The sequence below is a fragment of the Dipodomys merriami genome, unplaced genomic scaffold, assembly GCF_024711535.1.
Source record: "Dipodomys merriami isolate MVZ:Mamm:240054 unplaced genomic scaffold, mDipMer1.0.p SCAF_49, whole genome shotgun sequence".
In the NCBI taxonomy this organism is placed as follows: Eukaryota; Metazoa; Chordata; class Mammalia; order Rodentia; family Heteromyidae; genus Dipodomys; species Dipodomys merriami.
The window spans coordinates 6,345,314-6,367,623 of record NW_027206057.1 but is presented as its reverse complement, the minus strand read 5'-3'; the positions used below and the strand labels follow the sequence as shown (position 1 = coordinate 6,367,623).

At 38.1% G+C, this 22,310-nt stretch overlaps 1 protein-coding gene across 1 annotated transcript in view; it reads right to left on the bottom strand.

The window, feature by feature from the left end:
- Positions 1-20,753, bottom strand: part of Ccdc150 (coiled-coil domain containing 150) — a 64,204-nt gene extending 43,451 nt beyond the window's left edge. The window contains 7 exon segments of the mRNA XM_069995843.1: positions 919-1,008; positions 2,037-2,153; positions 5,928-5,990; positions 7,657-7,841; positions 7,940-8,160; positions 13,495-13,658; positions 20,697-20,753. Of these exon segments, the coding sequence (XP_069851944.1) occupies positions 919-1,008; positions 2,037-2,153; positions 5,928-5,990; positions 7,657-7,841; positions 7,940-8,160; positions 13,495-13,658; positions 20,697-20,708 (852 nt within the window). The 5' untranslated portion in view covers positions 20,709-20,753.
- Between the last annotated feature and the right edge of the window lie 1,557 nt (positions 20,754-22,310).

The following is a 22,310-nucleotide window of genomic DNA, read 5'->3' as shown; positions in this document are numbered from 1 at the left end:
GAAAACCAGAAGTAGTGTTGTAGCTCGAAGTGATAGAGTACTAGCCTTGAGCAATATTACTCAGGCCCCAAGTTTAAGTCCCACAACTGAAAAATAAAAACCTTCATAAATTATTCTCATAAAGGGGTTCTAACTAGAAAGAACTTGCCTAGAACATAACCTAGCTGGGTACTGGTGGCTCTTGCTTGTAGTACAAACTGCTCAGGTGGCTGAGATCTGATGACTGAGCATTGAAGTTTGCCTGGGCAGAAAAGTCTAAGAGAGATTATCTTCATTTCTAACAAAAAAAAAAAGCTAGACTCATAGTTCAAGTGGCAGATTGCCAGATATGAGCAAAAAAGTCAAGTGAGAGGCCATAAGTTCAAAGCCCTATAATGGCACATACACAGAACCAAACAAAAACAAAAAAGTAATCTACATTTACTAGAATGCTTACATTATGTAAATTCTACTCTCTAGGATAATATAGCTTCTGTTACATATACGTTGTTTGCTAGAAGCAATTTCTCAAGAAAGATAAACATATCAAGAAAAATATTAAGAAAGATAATACAGGATGAGATAGCATTCAGAAAAATTATTCCAAATGTGCTTTGTATAGCAAAAGATTAATTTTAAAATGTAATATGAGGCAAAAAGTAATATAATTTTCATTTTTAAAGTTATGATAAAATATGAAATTTGCCATGCTAACCATTTTAAGAGTACAGTTTAGTAGCATTAAATATATTCACATTGTATTGTAACAATCCCCCAAAAATAACTTTTTGCATTTTATTAACCATTTTTTACAATTTATATATAATCTGAAAATATGTCTTATTATTTTTGTTAATTAATATTTTCAACATTTTATAATCTGAATAAAATGATTACTTAGTGCCTAATACCTAGTATTACCCTGGATATATAACTTACATGAAGCTTTCTTTTTTCTTGTACTAGGAGTTCCTGGGTGCTCTGTATAGAATTGCGTAGGGCAATGCAATTCTTCTGCAAAATGTGAACCTGAAATTGGAAAAAAACTGCTTTTTTGTAAGGCAGATTTTTGAAAAAATAAATGGCCTTATGGAACATGTGGAGAGTAGAATTTCTAAGGTCACTAAGGGCAAAAGAGAAGTAGGTCTATGTGTCACAGCTGAAATCTCAACAGAAGACATGCCTTATAGCAGTGTTGTCCAATGGCACATTTTGGGCACTTGTAGCACACACAGTCATCAGCCAGAGGAGGCTACTGAGAATGTGAAATGTGGCCAAAGTGAGTGAAGAAGTAAATAGTTTTTTTTAATAGTCAGTTTTAAAATGTTTAACTAATTTCAACTTAGCAGCAGTCACACATGTAGCTAATGGTTGGTTTACATCACTAAAGGATTATTTGTGAATTCCTTAAGTAGAATCCTTTTCATAAGTGAGTGGTGAAGAACAGTCATTGGTCAAAATAAGAAGAATGTAATCTGAATACAGGCATTATGAAAATACGAATTGTGTTTAGTAGTTAGAACATACTCTAAATGTCATATAAGGACTTCAAAAAAATAACTACAATGAAGGCACACATTGTGTTAAAATAAACAATAGTAATTGACAACAGCAGTATAAGTATGTTCCTCATTATTTCACTATTGGATCTTTGCTTCAAGTGTTAGTTCAACTTAGTCTTTATTGTCTAGCCAAATCACAGACACACAGCATAGGGTGAGAGACATAATGAGATCAGAGTAATGATTTCCAAAATCAGTGCCTCTAGCAGAGAGTACATGGGCAAGGAAGAGTTACTGTACCTAGAGCTACAAGTCCATGCTGTGAAGCCTGAGGCAAATTAACCTCTCTGGGCATTAGCTATCATATTCATTAATTAGGAACTGTATTAAATAACATTAGAGTCATTTTGTACCACAATTACCTTAAGTTGTAGCAAGAGTGTTAGCAGAGATTAAAGAAAATAAATAATAAATTTGGAGAAAATTGACAAAATAATGTTTATAGGTAAATTTTTTTTACTTCCCTAACATGGGTAAGAAAAGGGAATTTTGTACCTGTTTCTGTTCCACTTCCACTGCTGATCCCATTTCTTGTACTTTGAGTAGCATAGCTGATCCAGATCTCTCAAGAGATTCTCTGACATGCTTCTCCAAAGCCAGCTGTCTCCTCAGCTACAGAGCAACATTGAAGTTAAGCCAGTCTAAGGAATATCATATGCCAGTTTCCCAAAAATCAAAGTTGCCAGATACACCATCTCGGAATTGAACATTCTTTATTTACAGTCATGCTCTTATACATATGTATGCATAAAGGCATGCTCTTGTTTCTCCCTAATATTGAGCTTTATAAAAGTATGAAGTCAAATCTGTTGCTGCCCTTATCTTCTTATTGTATATGTCTATTTCCTAAAGTTACTTGCAAGCAGCACTTAGAAAAAGAAGAGCAGAAGCTGGGGGCCAGTGGCTCATGCCTATCATTCTGGCTACTCAGGAGGCAAAATTTACCTAGGAAGAAAAGTTCTAGAGACACTTTCTCCTATTAACTAACAAAATGTCAGACTAGAAGAGTGATTCAAGTGGTAGAACACCAGGCATGAACAAGAAAGAAGCATGCAAGATGACCTGAGTTCAAGTCATGATACCAGCACAGAGGAGGAGGAAGAATAGGAAAAGAAGAAGGAAGAGGAGGGGGAGGAAGCGGAGGAGGAAAAGAAGAAGGAAGAGAAGGAAGATGAAGTAAAGAAGGAAGAAAAGAGAATAGAATGTTGAGATAAGCAGATAAGTCCTGCTTCATAAAATGGTTCTGTAATATGTATGTGTGTTGGTGTTGTAATATAAAATAGATGTTTAATGCATTCAAACTTTCAAAATAACTAGAAAAAGTGCTAGCATCATATCTTAGTATGTATTTACTTCATTTCTGTATTTTCTTGTTTTATTTTTCAACTCACTTTCCTATATCTTACATTGTTTTAATTTTGTAGTATTATAACGATACTTCTAGAAGCTATTTCAAGATCAGGCATAATGGCTTAAGTCTAAATCGCAGATACTCTGGAGATGGGCATCAGGAAGCTTGTACAGTGGGTAGCTAGCCCAAGCAAAAAATTAGTGAGACCCTATCTTAACCAAAAACCTGAGTGTAGTACTTCTTGCCTGTATGCCATCTACATGGGAGCCCAAAGTAGGAAGATCACAGTCCAGGTTTGCCCAGGACAAAAAATGTGAGGCCCAACCTGAAAAGGATAAAGGGATAAAGTAGATAGATGCTTAGCAACAGTAAGGTTTTGAGTTCAGATCCCAGTACCACCTAATTCTGTTTTGGACTTTGAAAGTCTAACTAACGAAGTAACTGTTAAATAACAGTGTTAATTAACATGAAAGAACTTGGGTCCTATGTCATTATAATACAAAAATATCTATTTGATCTCTGCTCATTGTGTCTGACATTAAAACCCTGTAAGTGTCTTTCAGGAGCTAGCTAGATGTAGTAGTTAGAAAAACTCTTAAAGGTCTCACTTCCAAACATTACTATACTGGGGATCAATTTTCCAACACATGAACTGGCAGGGGACACAAGTCACATACAATCATACAATATCCAAAATATACAAAAACCTCTTAAACTAATCAAAATAAGTTTAAACTCAAGAAAAAAAAAACAAGACCAGGAAGATCATGGTCTGAGGCTTGGACAAGCCGGTAGCAATGAGGACCCCATCTCAACCATTCATTAAAAATCTGAGCATAGCGGTATGCACCTGTAATCTACTGAAAAGGGAAACAGGAGAATATCAGTTCAGGCCAGTCCAGACAAAAACTAAGATCCTATTTGAAAAATAGAAAGCAAAAATGGCTAGAGGGCATGATTCAAATGGATGGGTACCTGCCTAGCAAGCACAAGACTGAGTTTTGACTCCAGTACCACTAAAAAAAACTTCACTAGTGAACTGCAAAATAAGAGACCATTACATACAAAGTAGAATGGCAAAAAAATCAAAATACTTATCAAACGCTGGTAAGGATGGAGAACTATGTTCTTATTTGGTCAGCTTATTCCTTGCTGGCTGAATGTAAAATGGTGCAGTCATTTTGTAAGATGATTGGGCAGTTTCTAACAAAGCTAAACCATAGGCTTATCATTAACCCAGTGTTATATACCCCTAGGTTATTTACCCAAATGAGTTGAAATCTTATGTTTACATAAATATCCATAATACAAATATTTATAGAAGCTTTATTTCTTATTGTCAGTAATTGTAATCAAACAAAATGTTCTTCAATAAGTGAATGGATGAACAAGCTATGGTACATACAATGCAATATTGCTCATCAATTAAAAGGATACAAACTATATGAAGGAACTTTAAATATGCTAAGTGAAGGCAGTCAGTTCACAAAGGTTATATACTATATAATTCCAATGACAACAAAACTTTATAGATGGCAAAGTGGTTGCCAAGGGATCAGAGGGAAGAGTAGAGAGGGATGAGTAGGTAAGTATAGTTTATCTTTGGGGCAGTGAAATTACTCTGGATAATCCTGTAATGGTAGACACATACATTGTGAATTGGCCCAAACTCAGAACTGCACAAGGACAAGAAGTGAATTCTAGAATAAACTGTGGGCTTCAACTGGATCAATAGTGGTTCATCAAATATACCAAGTATCACACTAATGTGGTCTGTTTAAAAAAAACCTGTGAGAATGAGTAGGAGGTATATGGGAATTCTTTTCTGCACACGTTTTCTATAAACATAAAGCTGCTCTAAACGTCTATTGAAATATCTAAAAACATGAAAACATTCTAAGAGCAATCACAAATTACTAGCAAATAATATTCTCTATAATAATAATTTTCTAGATTGCTATGCTTGATGCTTCAAGCACTACAAATATATATATATATATACATATTTTAAAGGTTTTAAATATAATTTGACCCTTTTGTTTTAGACTAATGACAATATTTGGTCAGGAACACTGAGAATTTTAGTCTATTGTCAAATATATTAGATTAGTAATTTTTCTGACTTTTTTTTTGGGGGGGGGTCTAGTCGTGTGCCTGAACTCTGGGCCTGGGCGCTGTCCCTCAGCTCTTTAGCTCAAGGCTAGCATTCTAGCACTTGAGCCACAGCGTCACTTCCGACTTTTTTTTTTCTGCTTATGTGGTGCTGAGGAATCGAACCCAGGGCCTCATTCATGCAAGGCAAGCGCTCTACCACTGAGCCACCTTCCCAGCTCTTTTCTGACTTTTATCGCTATTTTCAGCTACAAAATTTTAGTTCAACAGCTTGTAGCAGCCACTTCTTTATTCCTCAAACAAGACTGAAATTAATATTTCAAGGTAAAATTAGAGCATATCATAGCTTTTTAAATTGTCTTTAATTGTTTTCATGTTTGTGCTGACACTGAACTCAGGGCCTGAGTCTTGTCCCTTAGCTTTTTCATTCAAGGCTAGTGTTCCATTTGAGCCACAGCTCCACTTCTGGGTTTTTGGTGGTTAGTTGGAGATAAGCATCTTGTAAACTTTCACACTTAGGCTGGTTTTGAACCATGATCTTCAGATCTCAGCCTCTTGAGTAGCTAGGATTACAGGTATAAGCCACCAACACCCAGCTAGCTTTTAATTGTAAATACAACTTTAGATTTAAAGGTCATTGCATGAAGGAATGCAGCATGTGGGCATGGCTTTTAGGGCAATTTTTTCCCTAGCTTACTGCAGTATTAAAGCCAAAGGAAGTCTTCATGTAGGGCTAGCACTCACACTTTAATTATATGTTGCACTTCTTAAAGTCTTTCTTTAATAAAGCATATTTATGCTTTCAAAAAAGGCATAAGTAAAACATCCTTTCTTCTTCAGAAGGTCCTTTTCATTCTCTATTTTCTTTCTTTCGCCCTCAGAAATTCCAATTCTTTCTCTTGCTCCAGTATCTTTTTTCTTACCTCTTGAACTTTATGGTTCATTTTACGTTTTGTGGTTTTCAATTCCTCTTCAATAGCTGCATTCTTTTAAAAGGAGAAAGAGAAAAGATTCTAAATTGAAATGGAAGATATTATCTATAGGTATATCAATTATTACTTTGATTCATGGCTTTTAGATCAGAAATAGTAATCACATCCATCTCTTGTGTTAAAATTGAATGATTAGAGGACAAACTAGAAATTGATCAATATTTTCTTACAAAGAATCTTTCTTATTTTAAGAGCTCTTTTTTCCTAGCATCAAATATCATTCATACTTAAAAGCCAAGGACAAAAACATAGCTTTCATTACTTATTCTTTTTTAAAATTACTATTAGTAGCACTACAGTCCTAGACATAAAATCTCAAAATTGTTTTTGCCTTCTTTCCTACCTTCAGTCTATATCCAATACTATATTCTGGAGTATGTCCCCTTTCAGAATTCCACAATACTGGTTCTGACCTAATCAGCTATTAGGCTCATAGTGCAGATAACACAATCCAAATCCTAATTACTTTTCCTGACTCCATTCTCCTCTCCCCATAATCAGTACTCTAAAATACTGCCTAATTTGTTTCCTCTGCCTTTTTTCCTGGTTGTTTTTTTGTTTGTTTTTGGGATTTTTTTTTTCTGGTGCCAATCCTGGGGCTTGAAAGTTAGAGCTTGGGTGCTGTCCCTGTGCTTTTTTTTTTTGCAAGGCTAGAGCTCCTAACTTGAGCCACAGCTTCACTTCCAACTTTTTGGTGATTAATTGGAAATAAAAATCTCACAGACTTTTCTGCTTTCTTGCCTGGGCTTGCCTAGAACCATGGTCTTCAGATCTCAGACTCCTGAGTAGCTAGGATTTCAGGCGTGAACTACCGGTGCTCTCCTCTGCTTTTATTATTTCAATATTTTAAAAAATCATTCTCCATAGGAACTATTCAATTGTTGGTTATAATGATGACATAATGATTATGTACATAAATGTACACAATGATTTTGAGAATTCTACAATGTGATACCTACTTTATCCAGTTTATTTTCCACAAACAAATTCTTACTCCTGTCAGCCTAGTTTACATATTTCACCCAGTGGAATGATCTGGCTCAAACCTGGGTTATAGGAAGAAGACAGGCATGTGGTTATCTTGGACAAGTGACTTCCCTCTGGTCCCTAGTACTCTTACTATTAAACAGGCCAATGGTGTCCTATTTCATAGGACATCCTTGTAGACCTAATTCTTTCCTTTACCTGCATATGCTCATTGAAATGACCTTTCCCTCCTACTTTGCCTCCTAAAGGTTGAGCTCAAGTCCTATTATCTGTTTTCTAAAGCCTACCTGATCTATTCTAGACAGGGCATGCTCACCCTTTTCAAACATGCCTGAACAAAGAGCCTTTGCTATTAAATATTCACTTGTCCCATACCATCCTATAACACTTTTGTTACACTCTTATTTCTTCCTATTTATCATAGTATGCCTTGTGCTTCAACTATCATATAAGCTTTGAAAAGGACAGACTTCTCATACCTCTGGATGCTTACTATTCCTTATATACTATAAACAGTTACTAGCAGTACATAGTACTTTCGGTTATTGATGCACATACATGTGAAATGTATCAAGAATCTTTACACCAATATCACCTATTTTTACATCAGTTTTATTGGTCTGATGCTACTTCCAGCTGATATAGAGTAACTTTGTACTTCAGAAATGTGGACTCAAACCTTTATCTCTGAGGCCATTTCCAGAGTGGCAGTCAACCTATGGACTTCATTTTGTGCGTTTCCTTCTCCCTCTTTGACATCGCTCAGTTGCTGGCGCAAACTCATCACTTGAAGATGCAACAGCTTCAGATCTTTGGAATGTTCATCCTCTATTGTATTCAATTGAGCCTTCAGAAAAGCTACCAGACAGCACAGTAGTGACATCAAGTAGTACAAGGAAGATAAAGAATCATAAACTCAGATGCCCACAGAGGATAATATTCTCTTCTCTCCATACCTGTTTTCTGTGGATTCAAATCTTTTTCACTTTGTGGATGAAAGATGCTCATCTTCAAGGACTGGATGAGACTTTCCAGATGGCACATTCGATTCACCAGAAGCTCACAGTTCTTCCATAAAATATCTTTTTGTCCTGGACAAATTATTTCACTCTGGATAGGACTAATGACTTTCTGGCTAGTAGTGTCTTCTAAATAGATTGGAATTTCCAGCGGACCTCTGGACAAAGATCCCAATATAACAATATTATGCAGTGCAATGTGTATCATGGTGATCCTAACCATTGAGTCCATGTAACCTTTCTAATAAGAATATAATAAACAATCACCAACATTGTCAAATACTGCTACTTCTGATGTTCCCTCCACCCACAAACCTACCAAATAAACACCTATATAAGATCAATTCCCTCTATGTTAAGAAAAACTTAGAAATGCTGTGACTCTTCTGACAAGCATCAGTATCAACCAGGGAGAAAAAAGATGAGGTACAGTCCAGGCACAAAACTATCCATGGATATTAAACCACACACCTGAGAAGGGATCTGCCAGCATTTACCCAAGGAGAGAAGCATTTGTGCCACACATATTGTACTCCAAGGTTATCCAATATTTGGCTTGCAATTTGCCTATGTCTGAATGTAGAAGGGATCCTGAATATATATCTCATTAGACCTCAGAACAAAGTAGCAGATATCCAAGCACAGGCAAGAGCTTCCAGGGATATAATTCTCCAACATCAGAGCAGAGAATGGGATAAAATTCAACACTTCTAGGTTTCTCTCTGAAAAAGGTTTGCCATTGTATTCTGCCAACTGTTACTGCTGATAGTGTAACGGCTGACTAACTTACATCAGAAAATTGTTCACTGGTGACACATGTAGACCTTCAACAGCCTAAAGAAGACTCAGCACTTCCTATGCCCTCTCTGCAGCTCATCTCACTGGCAACTCCAGTTTACAAATTCCTCCATGAAGAATGGGTCACTATCAAGTGCAATGTTTATAGCTCCCACTAGAGGAACTGCAATCTCATCCTCCAGGCTCTGGGAGCTGAGGGGAGTAAGCACATGAGAGTTCTCCTAGATCACAATATCAAGAGGCAGTTTTAAGCAGTAGTGCAAGCACTTTTAGGGACTACATTCTTGGGGAGCAGAGCAAGCTTAAATGCACAGCATTAGGTTTCTGTCTAGAAAGGATTTCTCTGCATCATCTTCCAGTGGCAATTTGAAGGACTATCTTCTAACTAACATAACTAACATAAACAATAGACCTCCAGCAGCCTGAAAAAAGAGTGCACACTCCCTGAATTCTCTTTCTTACATTACAGCGACAAAAACTTCAGATCTCCAAAGCCACTCTGAAAGGAGGCTGTCTATGCATTGGTTACTACAACCTCTGCTGTGCGCTGAGAGTTGATAAGGCTCTGCCTCCCTCAACCAGAAAAAAATGAGGAAGTGGACACACAATAGACCACTATGATCAGAGAGTACATACTGAATTAGAGTGGAAATGTCTGACATAGATACTCTTGCCTACTAGTGCAAAGACAATAGATGACAATGCCTGTTCGTGGCTTCACCCTGAACATAGAAAGAACTGGAAAACACATCTAAAATACCATCCTTTCCTGCTGTATCTGGATGGTCTGTACTCTCATTTATCTTACCTTTCTCAAAGGCACTGAAAAGCAAAACTCATATGATCATCTCAATAAATGCAAAAAAAAAAACCATGTGAGAAAATTTGATGTTCTTCCATGATAAAAACTCACAACAAATTACATAGAGAATGAATTTTCCTTAACACAACAGAGGCTAGAAATGGCAAGTACACAATTGGTAGCATGCTCAATGGTGAAAGCTTTGTCCCAAAGAAAAAGAATAAGACAAAGATGCCTATTTCCTCTATCAGTACTCAACATGGTATTGAAAATCCTAGCCAGAGTAATCATGGAAGAAAAAGAAACACAAGGCATCTAGATCAGGAAGGAAGAAGTAAAACTACCTAATGTTGCTAATTATATAGCTAAATATATAATATAGTGTTGCTAATTATATATCTAAATATATAGTGTAGATAATATATAACATATTATGTAAATATAATATAAATATTATATAAAGATAATAGAAATATTATATAAAGAAAAAGAATATAAATATGTTATAAAACCAAAGGCAGGTACTCTCGCACTGTAATCCAACTACTTGGGAGGCAGAGCTCTGATAACTGAGGCTGGAAGTCAGCCTGGGCAGGAAAGTTCATGAGACTTTCCTCCAATAAACTACCAAAAAAAAAATCCAGAAATGGAACTGTGGCTCAAGTGGCAGAGTGCTTGCCTTGAACCTCCCAGGCCCTGAATCCCTGAGTTCAAGTCCCAGGACCAGCAAGAAAAAACAAAACAAAACAAAGAAACAGATACATTACCCAGTAGAACAGGATGGAGAGCACAGAAATAATCTCTGTATTTATGATTAATTTATTTTTAATAAAAATGCTAAGAATATACAACAGCAATAGGATAATCTCTTCAATATATGATGTTAGGAAAACGGGTTGTCCACATGCCAAAGAATTAAACTGGCCCCTTTGTACAAACCATATATAAGAATCAAAAATACATTAAGGACTTAAGTGAAGAACTGAAACAAACTTCTAGAAGAAAATGAAAGGGGCCAGGCGCTGGTGGCTCAAACCTGTAATACTAGCTACTCAGGAGGCTGAGATCTGAGGATCTTGGTTCAAAGCCAGCCGGGGCAGGAAAGTCCGTGAGACTCTTATCTCCAATAAAAACCCACTAGAAAACCGGAAATGGCACTGTAGCTCAAGCAGTAGAGCGCTTGCCTTGAGCTGAAGAGTGCAAGAACAGCAAAACAAAGCACCCAAGCCCAGAGTTCAAGCCTCACGACCAACCAAAAAAAAAAGAAAATGAAAGGGAACGCTTTTACTTTGTACTTGACAATGATTTCTTGGATATAACTTTCAAAACACAGATAACACCTTGCTCATGTCACTGTAACCCTTCTGTACAGTATTTTCATAATAAAAAACAGATAACAAAAGCAAAAATAGTCAAACAGGACAAACTTAAAAGGGAGAAGAATAATGTAATTCCTTAATTAACAAATATTTATTAACCTCGCTAAATCCAAATATGGAATATACTATAAGGGAACGAGGGTAAGTCCTAAGCCAAAGCCTAGTACCAAAGATAAAAGAGGGAGAGAGAGGGAGAAGAGGAGGGAGAGAGGGTGGGAGGCAAAGAGAAAGGGAGGGAAGAGAAAAAGGAAGAAAGGAAGCAGGAAGGAAAGAAAAAGGAGAGGAAGGGAAAAAGAAAGAAAGGAGATGAATACAGTATGGAATGGATACAGATCATTGACTTTTTAAGAGTGGTTTTAATATTAATTTCTTGGAGGGGGGGGAGATAGGTCAGGGGGCTTGAACTCAGGGCCTGGGTGTTGTCCCTGAGCTTTTTCTAGTGCTCTACCACTTTAAGCCACATGGCCACTTCTGGTTTTCTGGTGGTTAATTGGAGATAAGAGTCTCCCAGACTTTCCTGTCTGGGCTAGCTTTGAACAATGATCCTTTGATCTCAGCCTCCCAATAGCCAGGATTACAGATGTGGGCTACCAGCTTTAATATGAATTTTTGTAAACTTATTTTTCATGTCATAACAAAACATGTTGCCTAAATTATAACAAAGATTAATTCTACAATAGTTAGCTAAGAGTGAACGTTAGGACAGAGGCAATGTAGTCACAGGGTTTAGAAGGATTTGAACAGAATCATAATGAACATTTTTTGTCTTTTTGTTGGTTGTGGAGCTTGAACTCAGGGCCTGGGAGTTGTCCCTGAGCTCTCTTGCTTGAGGCTAACATTCTGCCACTTTGGGTCATAGCACCACTTCTGGTCTTTGAGTGGTTAATTGGAGATAAGAGTTTCACAGGGACTTTTCTGCATGGGCTGGCTTCAAACTGCAATCCTCAGCTCTCAGCCTCCTGAGTAGCTCTATAGAATTTATAGCAGGATATTAGGTGTGAACCAACCAGCACCCAGCTTCATAATAAACATTCTTATTGTTTTACCCCAATACTCAACAATTTTGTTCTGAAAATATAAAGTGTTTCTTATCCACAGGTGCTACAAGGTATACTAGTTTTGTGTCTTAATTGGGTTCATGCAGGAAATTACATTTTGGTGTGATTTTAAATCATACCAATAAATTTCATACTGATGGTTAAAGTACCAAATTCCTCAAGCTACTGGTCCAACTTTTAAAGCCAAAAACTTTTTTAGTAGCACTAGGGATGAAGTTTTTTAGTATCTTATTTTAAATTGTGAAAACTTCAAAGATTTCAAATCTTTCTTTTAATTTGATATAGGAGAAACTAATGATAAAATTAATAGCATGAAACATTTCAAGTTTTTCCTTCAGTAGATTTTAAATTAGAACTAAAAATTTCATGACAAGAAAAATGGTTTTCAATCATTTCAAAGGAAAACAAAATATTAAAATTTTATACCTAAGTAATAATCTTTTTGAGGACCAGGTGATTTGAACTCAAGGCTTCACTCTTTCTAGGCTGGCACAATATCATTGAGCCCTATTTTTCACTGGTTGAGCCCCCATTTTTCAGCTTTGATGAGATCACAGGCAGGTACCACCATGCCCAACTTCTGTTTCATGGAGATTGAGTTCCTCTGACTTTTCTGCCTACTACAAAACATGCCCAATCTCAGCTTCTTATTTAGCCTGGAGTGACAGACATAACCCAGCAATGGGTTGAAAAGGAGTCGAGAACTTTTTGGTTGGGCTGGTCTTAAGCTGTGACATTCTTTAGACTCCCACACAGCTAATATTACAGGCATGAGCAAATGGAACTCAACCCTAACTCACATTTTCTTTAACTATAAAGAATAGTGCCAATAGCTCTGTGTTATGGTTTGTATAGAGGGTGTTACCCAACAGGCTCAAGTGTTAAGAGTCATGATCCCCAGCTGGTGAGTTTAATCACTGAGAGGCTATTGGATTGTGCGGGTGGTAATTTCATCAATGGATCTGTCCAGTTCATATTGAATGGGCTATTAGGAAGTAGGGCCTGACTGGAGGAAGTCAACTGGGGGGGGGGTGGGTGGCTATATATCTGGGCCTGGACCCTTTCTGCTCCTTTCTCATTCATTTTCTTTTTCTCCCTTCCTTACTCCTCTCTTTCCTTCCTGACTGTCATAATAAGCAGCCAGCTCTAATGCACTATATCCTCTTTGCTAAATGCTTTGGCTTACCACAGACCCATAGTGATAACTATGGATTCAAACTTCTAAAATAATGAGCTAAAAATAAATTGCTCTCTCAGTTATTTTGTCATGGCAATGAAACACTTAACAGACTCTGTCACAGAATGACAACTCTTTATCTGGCAAATATTTTTAAACTTACATTCAAATTAAAGTTATTTCTCAATTCTCTGCCAAACCATTGAGATTCCTTATTTCTAAGCAGCAAAGAAAAATTTTCCTAACCTGCAGCAATCTACTTCATTTGTCTTTGTTACCTTTTTTCACCATAGTCCAACGTTAGTAGGTCATCTCTCAGAGAACTGGTCTGTTCCTCAACTACTCTCATCCTTTGTTGAAGAACTGTGAATGCTTCAGAAGCTGTAGCATTGACATGGGTTGGAGAGATGACAGGTCTGCACATTCTATTTTCCATATGCACCTAAGATTAAAGTCTCAATATTAACCTGGTAGGCTCACTTATTGATCAGAATAGTCATTATATCTCCCTATGGGAGGACTATGCATTAGTATCCATTTAACCCAAGGAACTGCCATATGTCATACTTCGGCCAATTAACTATGAGTAGAAAAAAATTTAAAAAAATATGAGTAGAAGCTTTAACCTCAGATTGTTGTTCACCATCTGTCCCTTTTGTTCACCTCCATGAGACAAGCAACATTAGAAATAAGGCTTTCTCCCTGTCTAGGGTCTATGACCTCTGTCCATGACATATGTAAGTGAGCAATAAACCTATGTTGTTGCAGGCCAATGAGATTGTTGAATAGGTTGTTATTGCATTATAACTTAGTATATCCTATTTGCTATAGTTTGCCACAAAGTAGGACCTGTAGCTTAGCTGAGGGAAGAATATTCTTTTTTGTCACCAGATGTTTTCGTGATAATGTTATGATTCCCCTAAAGGCTCTCATGTTAAAGACCTGGTCCCCATCTGGTGGAGCCAAACAGAGATGTGATTGGATCATAAAAGTGTTAATACCCATAGATTAATCCATGAATGAATTCATACTGAATGGTCTATTAGGTAAGGTCTGGTTTAAGTTCATTAGGGGTATACCTTTGAAGGCTCTATCTTGTTCCTAGCTTTTACCTGTCTCTCTGCTTCTTGGCTGCCAATAAGGGAGCAGCTCTGGTCCACTATACTCTCTACCATGATATTCTGCTTCACCACAGGCCCACAGCAATGAGCCAAGTGACAATGGACTCAAGTTTCTGAAACTATGAGCCACAAACCCTTCTTTTCTCAAGTTGTTGTGTTATTCAGACTTTTTCATTGCTATACAAATATAACTTGAAGGAGAAAAGATTTATGTTTGGTTCACAGTTTCAGAGGTTTCAGCCCATCATGTAGGGCTGGGCATGACAGCCAGGAAGCAGCAAGAGTGAATGACTACACTAGCAGGCTTCCTCCTTTGGGGCCTACAAAACATATTCACAGTAGGCTTTACTAACCTCCAGAAATGCTCTCATACATACTCCAAGAATGGTAAAGAAACACATAGACTGTAAGTAAAGTTAAAAAAAATGTCAGGCAAATAGAAAAAAAAAAGGAACAAGATTAGCTGTTTCTATATTACATAAAATAAACTTTAAGTAAAAAAATGTAAACAAAGACAAAGAAGGTTACTAAATAATGAGAAAAGGATCAATTCAACAGATGGATATACCAATTGTAAATACAAATGCACCCAACACAGCAAGTCCATTTTTACAAAGCAAACATTAAATCTAATGGGAGAAAAGACTCCAAAACAACTATTGTAAAGGACTTCAGTAGTTCACATCCATCAATGGACAGATTATCCAGGTTTTAAAAAAAAACACAACAACAAATCAACAAAGAAATGTCAGCTGACCAAATGACATTACAGAATATTTTATCTAATGGTTGCAGAATATACATTTCTCTTTCACCAGCACAGGATATATGTCAGGGCACAAAAGAACTCTTAACAAATCACAGATACCAAAATACAGGTGCATGGGAAAAAATCAGTTCTAATGTATGACATCAGAGTGACTGTAGTTCACAATTATTTATTCTTAAATGTTTTATGAAGAATTACAAAAAGGAAGTGGTGCTATGGCTCAAGAGGTGGAGCGCTCGCCTTGAGCTGAATAGTGCAGGGACAGCGCCCAGGCCCAGAGTTCAAGCCCCATGACAGACAAAACAAAAAACAAAAAACAAAAGAATCTCGTTTCTCCATCTTTTTTTTTTGGGGGGGGGGAGTATGGGAAGGGATGGGAAGGGGAAATAAAGAGGAGGCAACTATGCTTGATAAGAAATGTACTCATTATCTTGCCCATGTAATTGTAACCCCTCTGTACAGTATTCTCACAATAAAAAAAAAAGAAAAAAGAATTACAAAGAAGTTTTAAAGTTCTCAAAACACATGATAAATGTCTGAGAGGGAAATGCTAATTACTCTGAAATGCTAATTACTTTTTATAAACATGTATTGTTATCAAACTATAATCCTGTAATGTATACAATTTTATTAACTAAAAAAAAGACACCTCAAATGAAGTTAATCTGAATTTTCTCTTATACTTGCCAATATGTGATTTTCTTTAAAACAACAAACAAGCCAGGCACCAGTGGCTCACACCTGTAATCCTAAACTACTCAGGAGGCTGAGATCTGAGGATTACAGTGCAAAGCCAGACTGGGCAGGAAAGTCTGTGACACTCTTTTTTTTATTTTTTTGTCCCGTTTTGGGGCCTGAACTCCGGGCCTGGGCGCTGTCCCTCAGCTCTTCAGCTCAAGGCTAGTGTTCTACCACTTGAGCCACAGCGCCACTTCTGGCTTTTTTCTTTTTGCTTATGTGGTGCTGAGGAATCAAACCCAGGGACTCATGCATCGCAAGGCAAGCGCTCTACCACTGAGCCACCTTCCCAGCCCCGTCTGTTACACTCTTATCTTCATTAAACTACCACAAAAGCCAGAGTGAAGCTGTGGTTCAAGTGACAGAGCCAAAGTTCAGGGACAGAGTCCAGGCCCCGAGTTCAAGCCCCAGGACCAGCACACAAAAAGAAAAAGAAATAAACATATGAGTTATTTCTTTTCCCCCCTTCTTTTTCAGTCGTGGGGCTTGAACCTTGGACCTGGGTGCTGTCCCTGAGCTCTTCAGCTCGAGGCGAGCGCTCTACCACTTGAGCCCAGTGCTACTTCCAGTTTTCTGGTGTTTTGTTGTAGATAAGAGTCTCATGGACTTTCCTGCCTGGGCTGGCTCTGAACTGTGATCCTTAGATGTCAGCCTCCTTTGTAGCTAGGATTACAGTGTGAGCCACCAGCTCCCAGCTCATATTGGCTATTTCTAAGTCACTAATACTAAGTAAATCATGATGCTAAATAATGAAAAGAAATGAGATTTCTCTTTCAGGAATTCATGAGCAGAATTATTTTATACATGGTTGGTAGTGGAAACTCATATGGACAATTTTCTGTAGCTCCATCTTGTATGCACATCTATATACTAATCATATTATAAATCTTGGCCACTGCTTACAACAGTGTTCCTGTGGGAATGTGATCCCAAATGTTCAAGTTGGGATATTAGAAATTTGCTTTTGTACCCATTAGTTCTGTAATCTGATATCTCTCTTCCCCTCATTTCTCAGGCAGCAAAAGTGCTACCTTGGGTCCGATAGATAACATAAAATTAATCTCTAATGTCTAGGGCAGAAAGTTATGAAGCAGTAGGGCTGGTTACAGGAACCAAAAGTATGATAGGGGAGGGTGTGCTGTGGAAAAGCTGAGTTAATTGCCAAGCCAATAGAATACTGCCAGATTCAGTACAGACATTTCTTCATCATAAAGTAGCTCTTCTTTGCTTCTATTTGAATGTCACCTAAAAGTTCATGTACTAGAAATTTAATCACCAAATTCATTTTTATGCTATTTGGAGATACTGCCTTTGGCAGGTGATTAAGAGTAGATGCAGGCATGAAGATCAAAACTCCAATGAAGAGTGACCCAGGCTAACATGCTTGCTTGTTTTACCATATGCTCCTTCTATCAGGTTGTGAGGCGGCCATCATGAACTGCGACATCATGCTTTCACAGATTTCAAAACTGATAGTAATAGACTCTACTCTTGTCAAATTAACCATCTGAGGTATTAGACCAACAGACAACAGATTAAAACTACCTTCTATCTTTTCCCCACAGATCCCAGAAAAATGACTTTTACATTTATCTTTTCACATAATGCTTCTGACCAGAATTTCTCCTTCATGCTCCTCTGTGAAACAGTATACAGTTCTGACACTTTTTTGTTGCCTTCTTTAAGAGATTTGTTGCTAACAATCAGTTTAAAGATATGGAGTAAGAAATTCCTATCTATAAGTTACTTTTTCCTATTTTTCCATTTGTTTTGAAGAAAAACACAAAAGACACATGTCCATATTAATGGAGTCTCTAGATATATAATGACTTAAGGTTCCTCTAAACTTGTAAAAAAAAAAAAAGCCAGATATGGAGTTTCTTGGGCCATGTGATTTACATGAGCGAGGATGGTATTACCTGGGTAATATAAAGAACCTCTGAGTAAGACCTTCTGCCAAACACCAGGCCTAGAATATGTAAGAAGAAAATTGAGGATGAAAATTGAAGAAACACATATTGAAGCTCCAATCTATTTTTATGTCATCTGTTGTTTAGTTATTGTTTACCTAGAAATAAGCTACATTGGGAGGGGGACTATAAAAAAGGAGTTCTGGTAGACACCATTGACCCTCCAAAAGAAGTTGGAGAATTTATACGTCCAGGTTCCCCTGAAGCTGGCATAACCATGTGATGTAACCTGGCCAGTGGGATTTAAGGCAGAAGTGTGTACAGGCTTTGTAAGAACTTTGTTTGTAAAGGCTTTGGGGAGACTTTTGTTTTTCCCTTAAGAAAGATAGAAATTATGACACTAGTCCTGTTCTTCTTCCTTTTGACCCTAGTCCTTGTTCTTTGTCCTTTGAGAGCTCTCCTTTAGTCATCTATACAATGCCAGATGCCTAACTATAAACAAAGTCAGGAAAATATAAGGAAAAGGTTCAACAAGTGCTGTTGCTGGCTAGTATGACCTCCCCCCCCCCCCAATCCCAAATGAGTATTTGTTAAACCTATTCATATGAGAAGAACTTGGTGTTTGTTTGTTTGTTTGTTTCTAGTCCTGGGGCTTGGAATGAGGGCCTGGGTCCTGTCCCTGAGTCTCCTAGTGCTCAAGGCCACAGCTCTACCACTTGAGTCTCAGTGCCTTTTCTGGCTTTTTCTGAGCTTATTGGAGATGAGTCTCCAGGCTTTCTTGCCCAGGATATCATCAGACCTTTTGATACTCAGATCTCTGCTTCCTGAATAGCTAGGATTACAGGTGTGAGCCAAATGGAGCCTGGCCTTTTGTTTTTAAACACTTTTCTTTTGATACATAGTAGTCTCTGCAATAGTTGATGGAAAGAATAAGCAGAATGGACAAATGAAATGACATCACTGCTAGGGGGCAGCAAAGAGGACAATTTCTGTGGCAACTTGATAGGGTCAAGTTGGGCCTACAATCGATATTGCCTATGTTAATTTATATTGGAAGCCAAGCACTTAATACTAGCACAGATATAGCAAAAAGTATCTTTGGAAAAAGATACAGAAGATAGAACAGGTAGTTCCTTTACATATTTTGAACAGGATGGTGTGTTCCACCTAAATTTTTTCCATAATTGCTGAAATGTTCAGTTTTGTTGCTATGTTCCCAAGGTAAAATAAGGTTTGCTGACAGATGAGATAGGAGATAAGAAGTAGCAAAGTTTGCTCCATGGTTTTTGGCCTGAGCAATTGGAAAGATGGTGTTACCACTATGGAGAGAGAAGCCTATCATGAATCAATTTGATTGAGGGAAGATTAAAAATTGCTTTGGAAATGTTAAATTCAAAACAGAAAAAGATTTCCCAACACATGTTTGAATTTGTGGGTGCAGAGCTCATAGGAGGGTTATGGAGAGATTAATTCTTTTTTTTTTTTTGATTTAGCACTTTTTTATTGTGAAAATACTGTATAGAGGGGTTACAATTACATGGGCAAGATAATGAGTACATTTCTTATCAAGCATTGTAGCCTCCTCCTTTGTTTCCCCTTCCCATCCCATCCCCCTCCCACTCCCCCCACGCAACTGTCCTCCCCCACCCCACCAAAGTTGTAAAGTTCGTTTTCCACATAACTACTTGTATGTCTCGTTGTTGCAATGGGTCCACCTGTATCCCTAAACGATTTGTTTTTTCCCTTCCCCTCCACAAATTATACCAACATCAAATACAGTGAAAACAGGGGTTATATCGTGGGGGAGGGACATACAAAGCAACAAAGAAATAATCTTATAAATGTGTTAGAAACAATCGCATGAAAGAAAAAAAAACATTTGAATACATATCTTAGGATTCATTTTCCTAACATCAGCTTATCTGACCTTTTCTGCTTGACTCAGACATATACTAGTTATTGCAAATAAGGGAAACCATGGGACCTATGTTTCTTTGGGCCTGGCTTACTTCACTTAATTTATGAACCTACAGACCTATAGCCATCTAATCTTCCATAAGGGAGCTAAAAAAAAAAAAAATAGAATGGAAGAAAGACAGCCTCTTCAGTAAACGGTGCTGGCAAAATTGGTTAATCACTTGTAGAAAACTAAAGCTAGATCCTTATATATCCCCCTGTACCAGAATCAACTCCAAATGGATCAAAGGCCTCCGAGTCAAAGCAGACATTCTGAAAACATTACAGGATGGAACAGGAGAAACCCTAGGTCTCCTTGGCTCAGGCCGAAATTTTCTTAATAGAGACCCAGAAACACAACAAATCAAAGAAAGGTTGGACAAATGGGATTGCATGAAATTGCAGAGCTTCTGCATGGCAAAGAGATTAATTCTTAAATTTAAGCAGACGCATAGTGTGTGAAGCCATGAGACCAAGCAACACAACAGATTAGAAAGGACCTAGTTGTGAGTGCTGAGTTAAACAAATCAAGGAGAATTGTGGGTGTCCAAGATAGATTAACGTTGAGTGTCTCCAAATTAAGATTAGCTTCTTCATCCTTTTTTAGTCTTAAGTGCCAGCACAGTGCCTGAATCACTATGGATGGCATAATGAGAATAACTCATTAAAAATGTCCCAGCACAAGCTCCATGCACTGAACAAAAATGTAGGTCAGGGAGGATAATCGGTGACAAAAATGAAATACAGCCTTCCTAAGAGCTTGTACCCTTCCACCTACTATAAAGAAGGGTAGAGCTGGAGCTTGGCCAAGAGGCCTCGGTGCAGGGACTCTTCCGCTACACCCAAGCCAATGCAAACCCAGGTCAGAAACCAGGACCCTGAGCTCAACCTAGCAGGGCAGAGGGCAGCAAGAAGGGAGGTGGTGGCCTAATCGAAGCTGTCGACTCTACCCGTGCCTCCCACCTTAAAGGGCCCGGTGGCCTCACCCCTAAATCCATCTGTCGGCCGAAGTCTCCGCCCTGCCTTAAACAGGCCGGTTTCCATGGAACCAAGACAGCGTTTTGAACTAACCCGCGAGCCCGGGCGGCTCCCGTACGCAGGCGCACCCGGGGCAAAGCATGCTGGGAAGCGCAGTTCCTTGGCCCGCCCGGAAGGGGGCCCTCCGCCCGGGGGGCGGGCCCCAGGATGGTATCTCGTGGCACGCCGGGAACGTGCGGACGCGTAGAGCGAGGACGTCCGAGAGCATTGTTCTTGTAGCGGGGCTCGCCGGGAAATGTAGTTTTCGTGCCGCTCTCTCAGGGCCGCCTGTGTCCACTCTGCCCGCTGAGCCGTGTGCCCTGCAGCGGGCGAAAATCTACGTTCGAAATGCTTTAGACGATAGGAAAGTAACAGAATTTGTTAGTGAACATTTAAAAACTGGCAAAAAAATTTAAAAGATCAAACATGTTAGAAAAAGCCAGCCACCCTCTTCGTCCTTGCTGGTGATGGCCAAGTGCAGAATAAACCACATAAAATCTGCTCCCTCGTCTCTTCGGCTTAAATTATGCCTTGCCTTGTTGATAGGTAAGTGAATAGGATTTGTTTCGTTTTTTGTTAAACTCAGCTTGAGTAACTAAAAAGCGACTAAGAGAATTTAAAATAATAAAAATAGATGCTTTTAGGTGTTGCTTTAAGAGTATGTATTTGCACTTGATGGAAACCTTCAATAGTGATAAAACAGCATAGCCTTGTATTATTTTTATTGCTGGACAGAACACTTGCTACCACCACTAGAACAATTAAAGTTGTTCTCACTGCTCTCTGGAAGGTGCACCTGAAAATGGATCCAGCTTTGTAATATAATGAACACTCAAGTCTGAGATAAGGGTTTCATTTCCTTAGCAGGTGTCTGATTGAATTGGTCTGGCTATGCTAACTCTCCAGAGAGCAGAGTGGCTAGATCTGGAGAGAACGCCCATCAAACCACAGCTGCTCATCAGCCTGTAAGTCATTCCATGAAAGAGAAATGAGCACCACATACATAATTCAGGCAAAGGGACCAAATAAAGCGTTTAGTGTGGACAATGAGGATGTATTTTTAAACATCAGGGCAAAAAAACCCCCAATTATTTGCCAAATATATGATTTCATTTCCAGTGATGTCTGATTTATGTGTAGAACTAAAAGATAAGGGTCATGCGCATGCACAGCACGTATAATCCCTAGGACTTTATTGTAAGCATTTTACTTCTATGATCTCCATATTAAGCAGTCAGGCAGCCAGACTGATTAACTTTGCTGTTTTTCATTCCTTTTCCCCTTTCTACCATCTGGAAATTTTAGGAATAAAACCAAATAAAGTTAGAACAAGAATGTGAAGTCTTCAGTAAACTAATTCATTTCCCAGTGATTCAGTCTCTTAGTAGCTGAAAATCCATTGTACTTACAATCTAAGTTTATTATTTTAAGTACCTGGAAACACTGATTTTTTTCCCTCTTCTTCCTCTTGATTTTCAGTTAATAGTTTTTAACCATGTTGTCCCCATTCACAAAACAATGTCCTTCTAATCATGGAAATCTTAGAGATCTATGAGGACCACATCCTCTCACTGTATTACTAC